The 11,983-nt window shown below is 33.2% G+C and overlaps 2 protein-coding genes across 8 annotated transcripts; one reads left to right on the top strand and one right to left on the bottom strand.

The window, feature by feature from the left end:
• The first annotated feature begins 2,746 nt into the window (after positions 1 to 2,746).
• On the top strand, positions 2,747 to 8,575 carry LOC111289463 (uncharacterized). Of its 7 annotated transcripts, XM_089768124.1 has the most exons (13): positions 2,989 to 3,121; positions 3,273 to 3,446; positions 3,741 to 3,872; positions 4,293 to 4,720; positions 4,837 to 4,926; positions 5,107 to 5,346; positions 5,933 to 6,148; positions 6,223 to 6,640; positions 6,732 to 6,928; positions 7,000 to 7,250; positions 7,331 to 7,376; positions 8,071 to 8,126; positions 8,309 to 8,575. In XM_089768124.1, the coding sequence occupies exons 2-13, from the start codon at positions 3,389 to 3,391 to the stop codon at positions 8,382 to 8,384; spliced, it is 2,208 nt and encodes a 735-aa protein (XP_089624250.1). In that variant the 5' UTR covers positions 2,989 to 3,121; positions 3,273 to 3,388; the 3' UTR covers positions 8,385 to 8,575. The 7 variants fall into 7 exon arrangements, with proteins under 7 accessions (XP_022736269.2, XP_089624252.1, XP_089624251.1 ...); XM_089768125.1 differs by having other exon boundaries at positions 2,797 to 3,446; positions 3,737 to 3,872; XM_089768121.1 differs by having other exon boundaries at positions 2,837 to 3,446.
• A 271-nt stretch (positions 8,576 to 8,846) lies between these two features.
• On the bottom strand, positions 8,847 to 11,387 carry LOC111289465 (protein PPLZ12). Its single transcript, XM_022880537.2, has 5 exons — positions 10,955 to 11,387; positions 10,496 to 10,616; positions 10,274 to 10,365; positions 9,715 to 9,811; positions 8,847 to 9,402 (listed from the first exon to the last, which is right to left on the bottom strand). The coding sequence occupies exons 1-5, from the start codon at positions 11,147 to 11,149 to the stop codon at positions 9,032 to 9,034; spliced, it is 876 nt and encodes a 291-aa protein (XP_022736272.2). The 5' UTR covers positions 11,150 to 11,387; the 3' UTR covers positions 8,847 to 9,031.
• Positions 11,388 to 11,983: the final 596 nt, after the last annotated feature.

The raw sequence follows: 11,983 nt of genomic DNA, 5'->3' as shown, positions 1-11,983 counted from the left end.
ATTGGACTTGCAAATATTGCTTTTGCCGGCTGTAGTGGAGGTAATTTCTGCTTAACCGTTTACAGATTTAATTACTCCAAACTTTGTTTATACAAAAAACAAAGTAGTAATTGTTAATTTGTTATGATTACTCTTTTTCCCTTTATTAATATCTCTAGTAACAGCCAAATCTTACCTGAAACTATAGGGTTTGGGCCTTGTGGGGTTAGTGCATCTTGCCCCCCAAGTTCTGATAGCACTCAGTTGGGCAGACATTTGTCATTAATTTGTTTAAATAGTATTAAATTTCATAAAATTTAAAACAAGAATTTTAATTTTAATATATTTAATATTTAAATTAAAATTTTTTTATAAAATTAAGTTTCATGCATAATCATCAAAATCAAATTAGACATTAAACTATTTAAAGTTTCAGGTTATTAGGTTAATGATTCAATCACCGGATAAATCGGATCAATTGTCGGTTCAATAAAAAATATTATAAAAAATATAAATATTTTGAAATTTTAAAATTTAAACTTTTAGCTTAAGTTATAATTTAATAATTCAATCATAAAATTATAAATTTTTAAGGTATATCATAAATTATAATTTTTAAAATATAAAATTTATAGAATAATTAATTACTAATTAGAAATAAAATTACCTAAAATTTTATTAAAATCATATTTTATATTTTAATAGTTAGAAATAATATTTATATTTTAATAAATATAATAAATTATAAATAATAATTATTTATATTTATTAAAATATAAATATTATTAATTAATATATAATAATTAATCTTTATGTAATTAAAAATATCTATATATAAAATTAATAAAAAGGAAATATTTATATTTATATAAAAATAAGTAATAAAGAAATTAAAATCATTTTTATATTCTTATATGAATGTAAAATTTTTTTATTAATTGTAAATATATACATTTTTTTATTAATTATTTATTATTATGGTCAAATAATTAATCATTTTTTATTAACATTTTCATTTTTTAATTAATTTTATATATTATTAATTTTATAATTACTTTTAATTATAGTAGCAATTAATAATTTTTTTGTCAGGTCATTTTTTTTAAATTGCTTATTTTTACATATGTGTAAGTTTTTTTTAAACTGTCATTATTCATATGTCTCAAAATATGTCAATATATCATTAATATAAAGATATAAAGGTTTTGATAGTAGAAAATAAAAGTGAAGGGGCTTATCTAGATGAAATAGTAGTATAAAGATTTAATTATATTATTTTGAATACTTGAAAGGCTTTTTTTTTTTTCTTAATTTGCCTAAATTTATTAATTGATATTGAACCAATCTATTTAAAAAATCATCCGATTTATTAATTTATTATATAAACTGCTAGCTTATAACAATTTAAAGCGATTTAATTACAAAATTATTTCATTATAGAATCAGATCAATTTTAGTATTGGTTCATTGATTCAATCAATCGAACCGATAGTTCGATCTGATTCTGATAATTAAGGTTTCATAATTTTTAATGTAAAAAAATAAAAAACTAAAATATAAAAAGTAAAAGTTTTGGATACTTAAAAAAGAAAAAAAGACATAATTTTGATATATCTAAAAAAAGACAAAAAAAAGAACAAAGAAAATATAATGTTATTAGAGGATGTATCGATTCTAGCTTAGGTGTAGTGTATTTTGTTTAGATATGTTAAGTATGAAATATATTTGATGTTTCTCTATCATATTAGTTTCAATTCAAATATCTTTTAAATAATTTTTTTTTTTTAAATCAACACGTTAAACAAGTAATGTATTTTTTAGATTTTGCCAAATATATAAGATTTTTATCAAAATTTTAAATACATCACTTTCATATATATATATATATATTTTATATTATTTTTATATCATATTATCATTTTACTTCTAAATTCATCAAATTTAATTATAATTAGAGATAAAATATTGTCAATTTCTATTATTTAGCTCATACCTCTCATTTTTTTTTCTCAAACTTGTCAACTTCAAAGATGATTTTTATTATAGTATAACATATTTTTAATATGATACCTTCTTATCAGTATGATTTTTTTTATTAATATGGTATTTTATATCATATTAAAATTATCAAATCTAATTATAAATAAAGAAAATATGGCCGATCTCCATCATTTAGCTCGTAACCCTTATTTTCTATCGGTCATTTGAAAGACGATTTTTGTTTATAGTATAAAATTGCTTCATCATTACCTTTCAAATCATGATTAATGCAATTCTGATTTTTTCTCAAAATGGGAGCCAAAAACCAAAGGGGACTGATTTTTTGTATATTGCATTGATTTTGTTGGTAGAAAAGCGATAAACTCTTCTATTTTTCTTTTCTATCAAGTACGAGTAAAAATTGCTTTATTTTATTGATTATCTCTTCAATTTTTTGGCCAATCTTTACCAACCAATTAAAAAGTACAAAAAATATTGCTACTAATTACTTAAGGGAAGTTTTGGTTATGCTTACATACAATTAATTGTGGAGTATATCTTTCCTCCCGAAAGAATATGGTCGAACATATCTCCAACGTCCAAATTAAAAGGGCTGTGCTTCGTTTAGCTTGAAAAACCAACTCGCCATGCCCCCAAAACTTCTGGTGAGTTATATGCATAAAACGGGCCTAATCTACAGCCCATGGCTGGTGGAATTGGGTCACAACAGCAAGCAATTTAATGGCCATAGGCCCATAAAAAGCAAATGATCTTGGGGTGGTTGGGCCTCGGGAAAATCCCTTCTCTTTGCTCTGGTTTTTATCTGCTTTGCTTCTTGTTTGTCCAGGAGCGTCCAATCCCCCCATTATTAATAAACCCACTTCTACTTTTTCCCTTTAAATTACCGTAAGAATTTGGTGAAAAAAAAAAAAGAGGAGTTCAGAGGAGTTTCAATATTTAGTTGATCATGCGTCGGAAGAAGGCCAGAGCTAAACGGCGAGTCGTCCGATCGAGCGAGGAAGACGAGGTGGAGGTCGAAATGAAGGATCCGGGATCTTCAGAGAATGTTGTGGAGGCTGCTAAGGCTGGTAACGAGAGAGTGAAGGACATTGATCGGGAGATTGATTGTTTTAAAGAGGAGTTTGAAGAAGTCGAGAATGTGGTAAGTGCTGTCATGGAAATGGACACAATAATTCAACAGGATCAAATAAACAACGGCGGTTACGCTGTTGAAAATGAATCGAATTTTAATGATGGAAATATTGTTGAAAATAAATCGAATATTGAAACAATTGCTGTAAATGGTTTGGAAGGTGGTGAGAAATCCGATAATTTGGATGCTAGTTTGAAGTGTAGTAAATTTGAGGAGACACTCGAGGAAGGGAGTGTTAGGGGACGAAATTTCAATTCGAACATCGAAGTTACTGATATGGATTCAGGGAATGAAATTGAGAATGGTGAGGAAGCCGAGGTTCATGCAAATGCAGGTACTTGACTGATCATCGTCTCGCAAAATTTTCATTTTAATTCGGCTTTAGCTATTGACTTACCATTGCTTTCCTTAATTCGCATATTAAGTATTCTTAGTTCATTTTCAAATTGCTGTTTAGATTGCAATTTGCGCACGTTAGGGTGACTAAAAATGGTGGAAAAGGGGCATTGGACCTATAAGCTGTCAAAATAAATATGACAGTCCAGATATTTTACAACCTAAACACTGGTATTGTTATGTCTCTTGATATAATTTAGAATATGGACTCAATGTACATGTTGCTAGAAAGTGAAGGAAGCAGTTATGTTGGTAAAAATGACAAACTCAAATGAAGCTGCCATATTATGGATGTATCTTTTGAGCATTCTCCAGCAAGGGAGAGATCAGCTTATTATTTTCAGTGTTTTGTGCACTATCTTAGGTTAGTTTCTCCTTTCTTTCATTGCTTTCTTGCACGGTTTGTGTACTCACCCGAAACTAGTGTTCACCACTGACTTTTTAGTTATCTTCTGTTCATGAAAGTTCTTTAATGCCTTAAAAAATTCCATTCATGTCATCGTATTGAAATCCTGGTTTATTATGATTTATAGGATGTTGGAATGTTGGGTTCCAGAAATATACTATTCCTAGTAAAGATCACAATTGCTTCAATAATCTTTTTCATACTTGCTCATTAAGCGTGCTGTATATTTCTGGTCTGTGGATACTGTTCTCCCTCTCCTCTCGCTCTCTCTCCCCTCTGAGAGGAAGTTTTTTTTCATTTTTGATTTCTTTCCCCTTTGAATGGTGATGATTTTGCGCATTTTTAATGTCAAATATATTTTGACTTTTGTTGGTGCAGAACAGGAATCAGTTGAAGGGGAGCCTTCTACTGCTAGAATTAGAGTCATGAAATTTGATGGGCAAATTGATGACAGTTACATCAATAAGGAGGATGATGATGGGGAAAAAATGCAGGAGAGCAGAGATGACCGGGATCAGAATGAAGACATTGAAGTTAGTGATGTGAATGAAGTGCCTCCGGTATTTAACCATGATTCTCTAACTGAGCCAAAGAAAGAAAAGCAACTGGAAATACATGTTGGAGGTCTGCATAAAGATACAGTTGAACAAGACTTGTTTGAAATATTTGGAAAGTTTGGGAAAGTCCAAATTGCAAGGATTGTGAGGCATCCAATCACAAATAAAAGTAAAGGATTTGCTTTTATTCAATTTGCTACTGTTGAGCAAACTAAGAAAGTTCTTTCTGATTACAAGGATGGGATAGAGGTTAAATACAACTTTCATTTTCATCTGACCTTAATAAAATCTATCACCTTTCTATTATTAATGACTAACTGACATTGTTTTTCTTTTTCTCTTTCTTCTTTCCCTGATACGTGTAGGTGAGAGGGAGGCATGCTAAGTTATCAATTAGCCGAGACCGTGATATACTTTATCTGGGAAATATTTGTAAAACATGGACCAAAGAGGATGTAGGCAAAAGAACTCTACATGCACTTTCAGTTTTCTTTTATGGGTGCTTGTTTGGATCACGTAGTGCATGTATACAAGGCGAATCAAGTCCTGTGTCTGCCCAAAATTCTCATCTACTGCAAGCAATGGTGACCTTAAATTCTTAATATGACTTTTGCTCCTTTTCTGTCTCTTTCTAGGTGCTTCGGAAGTTGAATGGTTATGGAATTGAAGACCTTGATGAGATACAAGTACCAAATGATCCTAAGAATGAGGGAAAGATTAAAGGTTTTGCTTTATTGAGATTCAACACTTGCTCTGATGCAAAGGCTGCATTCCATCGTTTAAGGAAGCCAGATGCAGTTTTTGGCAATGCAAAAAGTGCTAAAGTTGCCTTTGCTCGCACTCCAATGCATTCAAGAGAGGAAGTTCAATTACAGGTTGGGAATCCATTTATGTTATTACTTTTTGTTATATTACATTGGAAGTATGAGGTTGTGAGTGTTTGTGGGCTTTTCCTTTTTCCAGTTGACTGCTTGGATTTTTTTTGGATCAGCTAAAATTTCATTTATCAAAAGAAGCAGGAAAGCCCGCTATAAGAGGTGACTGCAAAGGAATTTTTGGTTATTGAAAAATGGCATTGATTAAAACATAAAGCTTATAAAGGAAAAGAACTGTGTTGGGCTGATAAAGAGAAAAGCTAACTTTCACACTAAGGAGCCAAATCAGTTTCTTTTTTGGTCAATATGGTGACAGAGGTGAATGTAAGCTGCTCAATATAGAACTTATACAATCATGTTATGAGATAGATGTGTTGAATTTGTAAAATTATTGTTCAAAATCTTTACTATATGGGCTTTCCCAATTGTTCTTTTTGTTAGAAGAAAATAATGTGAGAGAGAATATTTGTTGATATCAAGGATAGGAAATCTGTTCTTAGCTTTTTAAATTACAATTTTCATTTAAACTAGAATGCTTATCATCTCATAAGGCAAAATGATAGAAATTTTGGCTCTCCTGCTGTAGGTGAAAACTATTTATGTCGAGGGGATACCAAAGTCTTGGGATGTACAGAAACTTAAAGAGATCTGTGAACAGTATGGGGAGACTAAAAAGGTTAAAATATCCCGGAATTTTTGCAGTAAAGGCAAGGATTTTGGATTCATTTCTTTCACTTCCCGTGAGAATGCAGTAGCTTGTGTGGGAGGGATGAATAAATTGCAGTTTGGAGGAAATGTAAAGGTGATTTCATTGGATGTCTCGTTCATTTTCTTTATCTCTAGAATAGCATCTCTTAGGGTTAATTTGTGTATCAGGTTAAAGCTGATATTGCAAGGCCCCTTGTTGGAGGGTGCCCGCAAAAGAGCTCTTGTGGAGGGTTGAAACTTGGTAAAAGACATAGAAGCACTTGTTGGTGGAAGATGAAAGGCCATGCCAGGTCTGAAGGGGCTAAAAAAGGGAGTGATATGAAAGCACAGACTGTTATATACAAGTCTAAGATTAGAGGGACCAAAGAGAAGGTAGCAGGAGTTGCTCATAAAAATAATCAGGATCCTTTGAATTCAAAGCATACCATAGAAGATGAAAACAATGAACACCAAAGGATTGCCCCTGAAGTTCATGATGCTGGAGCTGGACTGTCTACCAAGCTTGAGAAAACTGATGACAAGAGAAAGAATAGAAAGAGACAAAGGAACCGTTTGCATAGAAAGAGGCTGTCAAAGAAACTTGAAGGTAATTCTGTTGTATTTGCTTTTTGTGCTACTAAATATAGATATTCTAATAGAGGGAGTCGCTGAATAATTTAATCTGCCTTAATTCACAGGTAGATCACAAGGTCGACCTAGTCATTCTTCTATAAGTTCAAAGAGCAGATCTCACTTAAGGAAGAGACCTAGCAGGGGTGCAGATTCCGTTGCACATAGAATATTATTTAAAGAGGCATATGCTGCATCCACAAGCGGGTATCCAGGCTCGGCTTATGTTGCTATTTCTGGATCCAAAAGGCTGTCTTCTGATTTGGTAATTTGCATATTTGCACACGTATCTTGTGATGTCATATGTGTTTGATCACTTAAAATGGTTCTATTTAGGAACCCCATGCGGGATTCGTGCAGCCTGTGAAGCACAAGGACCGATATCTTGCAGGATGTGTCACACCTGCTTTTCGACATCAAAGGCCAACTTATGCAGATTATCTTAAACTAGATACTCACTATGAAAGACAACCTCCTGCTAAGTACTTCAAACCTGCAATTGGGAAAGATGCCCTACCTCATGCAGGATTTCTTGAGGCTTCTTCAAGAAAGCAAAGCTTTGTTGTAGACGATTATCTAGCGAGAAGGTTTTTCTTGTGCATCTTACTTGTCTTTATCTGATTTCGGAGTTTATTCTTTATTTCTTTGCTATGTGATTATAATGCAGAACTGGTGAATATAACGGTCCAGGCAATCAAGGGCCTGCTCACGAGGCAGGTAGCATCACCAATCTTATATTTCTTTTTCTTTCTAAGTATTTTCCCTCTGTTTAACCCCCCATGCATCCTTACTCTCAATGTTTCTATTTGTTTAATATATTTTTGTCAAAGCAACAAGGAACTCTACCTTTTGTTGACAAAAACACACAATTGATTGCCACCCCCCTCCTGAATCATTGATACGTATGTGATTATATATGTAATACACACGCCTGTGTGGAAGGAGGCAAAACTCTTTGGATGTGGGGGTTTCAACATGAATGCCGTTTCCAAGTTCTGCTTTAGACCTTAAACATTTCTTGTGAAAAATGGTCTCATGTATTATACCTATTTTTCAGAAAATTTTAAAGCATTTTGTGCCTTTTTTGTTTTTTTTTTTTTGGTTTTTCTTAAAGAGAATCATGAAGGGAAACACTAGTAATTACGGAAGTCTAATTAGAGTAATGCCTTAAATAAGTACTTGAGCTTTGGAAGTTTGTCTAATCCGAATGGTACTAGACCTTGTTTTGGTTTTGGAATCATTTTTCCTTCTCTTTTGAATGAAGAAATTGATAATACTCTGAAATTATGTTTATTCTTAATGGAATTTGAAACTGATAGTTATGTTTATGTTACTTTTCTCGTGTTGGGATTTGGAATCTTGTTATTGGTCTCTAATCATCAGGTAACCTTTTTTGTGTCACTGTAGGATCAGCTTTTTCACGCCCCTATGTTCCAAACCACTCGAGCTATGCTAGATACGAGGTGCCTCTTTCTCTCTACGTTGTTTAAATTTATGACGCTTTTCAGTGATACCTTCTTTTTTTTTTTTACTATCTTCCATAATTTACCTTCCTAAAGAATGAAAAATGTTACTTTAATTAATCATTGTTCATTCCAAATGCTACTTTGACTAACTAATCATTGTTCATTCCTGTTGCATGCAGGCCAGTGCTAGTGGCTATCATAGGGTTAGTGGAGCATACCCACCGACTCAAACGTACTATTGAACAGTCAATTTGAGGAGTAATTTCATTCTCTATTTCTAACAGATTAGTCCTTGAAAATGATTTTCAATATTTTGAAGATGGAACTTATCTTATACTTCCGTATATTTCTATGGGGTGTATGTAAGTAAAGCCAATAGTGATTCGGTTCCTTCGTGCTTACCGCCTTGAACCCTAACTTTGTCTAAAGAATGATGTTTTATTTCAGGTGTTTGCGAATGTTTTTTTTTTCTAATGTGTACTTAAATATCAATGCCGTTCAAAAACATGTCTCTGAATATTTTTGTTGGATAAAAAAATAGGCAGTTCTGATTATAATAAAAGAGGGTTAACGATGGTTAAAACAGACGAAATTGAAAATATAGCATTCTTGCCTTGCCAACAGTTACAGACAGTTTTATGATCTGTTAATAAAGTGTTTTATTAGTTAAGTGTTAAATTTTTAATTTCAAAATTAGAATCATGATAGTTTCAAATATTAAAAAATAAAAAACATATATAGCATTCACATCAAATTACAAAATCATTTTATACTGATCTATATCATCCAATTTTATTGCCTCACTGATAAAGTAACAGCACTGTATAACTGTTGCCACAAAGACCAACCTATTTGATTGTCTTCTCTTACAATTCAAAACAACCGTTTTCTTATTATGATATTTATTCAACATTTACTTGAGCACTAGCTGCCTCCATCAGCCCATTCCGTATCTGCTCACCAATATCTCTAACATGACCAGGTCCATGGGGAATAAAAACAGTAGTGTTCTTTGAGGAATTCCCGAGGTCCTTGATTGTATCAAAGTACTGTGTGATCATGATAAGGTCCATCACCTCCTTGGCTGAGGTGCCTTCCACCTTGTGAGAGAAATTCAAGATGTTCTCTCTCAAGCCATCTGTGATTGCCTGGCGCTGCCTCGCCACACCAATCCCACCCAGGTACTTGGACTCAGCTTCAGCTTCTGCTCTTTTAATTTGGAGTATCTTCTCTGCTTCCCCTTTGTACACACTGGCAAGCTGAAGTCTTTGAGCTGTAACACAAAATAATTGCAAAGTTTAGTATTTCTTCAACTGCCAATGAATGGCTCTCAAGAGAATGCTGACTCAAGTTAAAATGGTTATTGAATTACTTGGCACCATGCTCTAGTTTGCATCATTTACATACATAGCTTAATTTGTGCAATTAGAGGTAAGAAGACAGACATGATTATCACAGAAACTGGAGTTTAGGTAGTAATTTTCCATCTTTAACAAAATTTCATATGATTGTATTGAAAAGAAAAAGAACCAAAAGAGATGACTTGATGTAGTAAGAAAATTTTGGATAAGTAAAATATCATTACCTGCATTTATCTCATTCATTGCCATGCGCACAGCAGTATCAGGTATAATGTCAACCATCAGTATGTGCTCAATGCTATATCCATATTCTCCCATCACCTGATAAATAATTTCATATTCTGTATATGACATGCAAAGTCTCATACAAGATACAGAGGAAGCACATAAGAGTGACAAAAGGTAAAAAACTAATTCAGATAGAAACATAACCACTCTAGTGCAATTAGATAGAAAATAATCATAATTTATCATGCAGCATTCAAAATCTCATATTTTGCTCCCCCTCTTTATGCATTCATGTTCTGGGAAAATGCAGGCCAAAAAACAAGACCACAAAACAAACCAAATCCATCCTTCCTACTACAAAGCAGAGTAAATACAGTATTTCATTAATTGTCTATTTTTTTGACACATCAAATTGAAAGAAACAAGTCCAAGACTGACAAATCAGTGAATCTTCTCTGGTTTACCAGCTCAACAGTTTCTAAACCAAAATTTGTATCTTATATGTCTTACGCAGATAATTGAAACAAATGGGAGAAAACTAATGGACTGTATTACCTTCTCAAGTTCCTCGAGAACAGCTTTAGCAACGTCCCCTTTTTGTTCAAAGAGATCATCCAAATTCATTCTTGGAACTACAGCTCGAACCACTACCACAACAAATCAGATGCATTAGTATACAGAAAGAAAACAAAAGCAAAGGGAGGGGTAGGGGAATAACTCAAAAATGAATAGCAAATATATAGGCCGATATGCATAAAGAAAACCAAGGAAAATTACCATCAAACACATAAGCCTGGATCTGTTCTTTGGGATTTTGCAGCTCATAAAAAGCATCATCAGCTTGTGCCTTCAACACTCGGTATTGAATCGAGCAAAGCAATTGCACAAACACATTGTCCTACCAAATGTAACATTACCATATATATACTTACCGATCTTCTTCTGATAAAGCAATAAAATCAATCTAAACACAGTTGAATTATAACCACCACTAATTATGAAATTCAATTTTTTCAGCGCCCAAATCATTCCTTTTTCTTTTCCCTGAATGAAGTTGAAACCGACACCGCTATCATGTCATCACTCACCAACAAACATATAAAAAAATTCAAAGAACTTACCAAAACGTTTTACGATCAATTGAATTCAATTCTATTAGTAAGGCATATTCATGTAGGGTTAAAAATTAAAGGAATCAGGTGTGGAATGGAACTGGTCAACAAAGTAAATAGATACCTTGGTTTTGGTTTCGATGCGGACATCGAGGGAGGAGATTCTGGTGGAGAGGATGCCGGCGAGCCACTGACCGGCGAAGGGGTTAAATAAGTGGAGGCCAGGCTCCGCCAACTTCTCGAAACGGCCCCACCTCTCCACCACGCCTATATTCGCCTGCTCGACGCACGCACAAAATACGCAAGACGTATTCCCCATTCTCTCGATCGACAAAAACTGACACCGATAAAATAAATGAGAAATAAAAAAAAAAATCAAGGGAAGCGGAATGCTGGCATTTTCGGCTGCGGGGTACTCTGACTTATGTTGGAGATAAGCAAGAGATTCGGTGCGGAACGACTAGGGTGGTGATTGTATTCTCATTTCTTGGTCTCATCGGATGGTAATGACGTGGTTTTTATTTTCAAAAAATTTTTAAAGGTTAAGTTCAAATCCCATTTTAAGTGAATTTATTTTAATTTTATATTAAATTTATTTAATTATTTTTAGTTAATTGATTGATTGATTTATTTGATTATTATGATTATAAATTTTTTTATTTGTAATTTCAGAAAAACAATTATAACTTTAATTAAAATTATCAATTTTTTTAAATAAAATAAAATAGGACTTCATCACTCAAAGCCAAATCTATCTTGTTCACAGGTAACAATTAAAATATTTGGAAAATCCTCAACCCATATCCTCGTGTCCTCTCCTCCTAGAGCTAATTTTGCCATGCAGTGGGAGGCCTTATTTCCTTCTCTGCTGACATACATGCTTTCCCATGACGTGAAACTATGCAGTCTACGTTCAGCCTCCTCTATAAGTGCACCTACATAGGACAGGTTTCTGTTCCCCTTCCTCTTTACTTGGTTGATGATTTCCCGTGCATCACCCTCTAGTTCAATCAGTTTACATCCCTGTTGCCAGCTTTGCTACTTCCACCATGGCCAGTGCTTCAATAATTGCAGGGTCACATATGTCTAGATACTGTTTGCTTACCGCTCCAAGGATGACACCTTTTGACTCCCGTGCCACGAGTCCTATTCC

This window comes from Durio zibethinus, chromosome 11, assembly GCF_047325235.1.
Source record: "Durio zibethinus cultivar Kanyao isolate XHJ-2024 chromosome 11, ASM4732523v1, whole genome shotgun sequence".
NCBI lineage: Eukaryota > Viridiplantae > Streptophyta > Magnoliopsida > Malvales > Malvaceae > Durio > Durio zibethinus.
The sequence above is the reverse complement of the archived record's forward strand: the minus strand, read 5'-3'. Positions and strand labels throughout refer to the sequence as shown.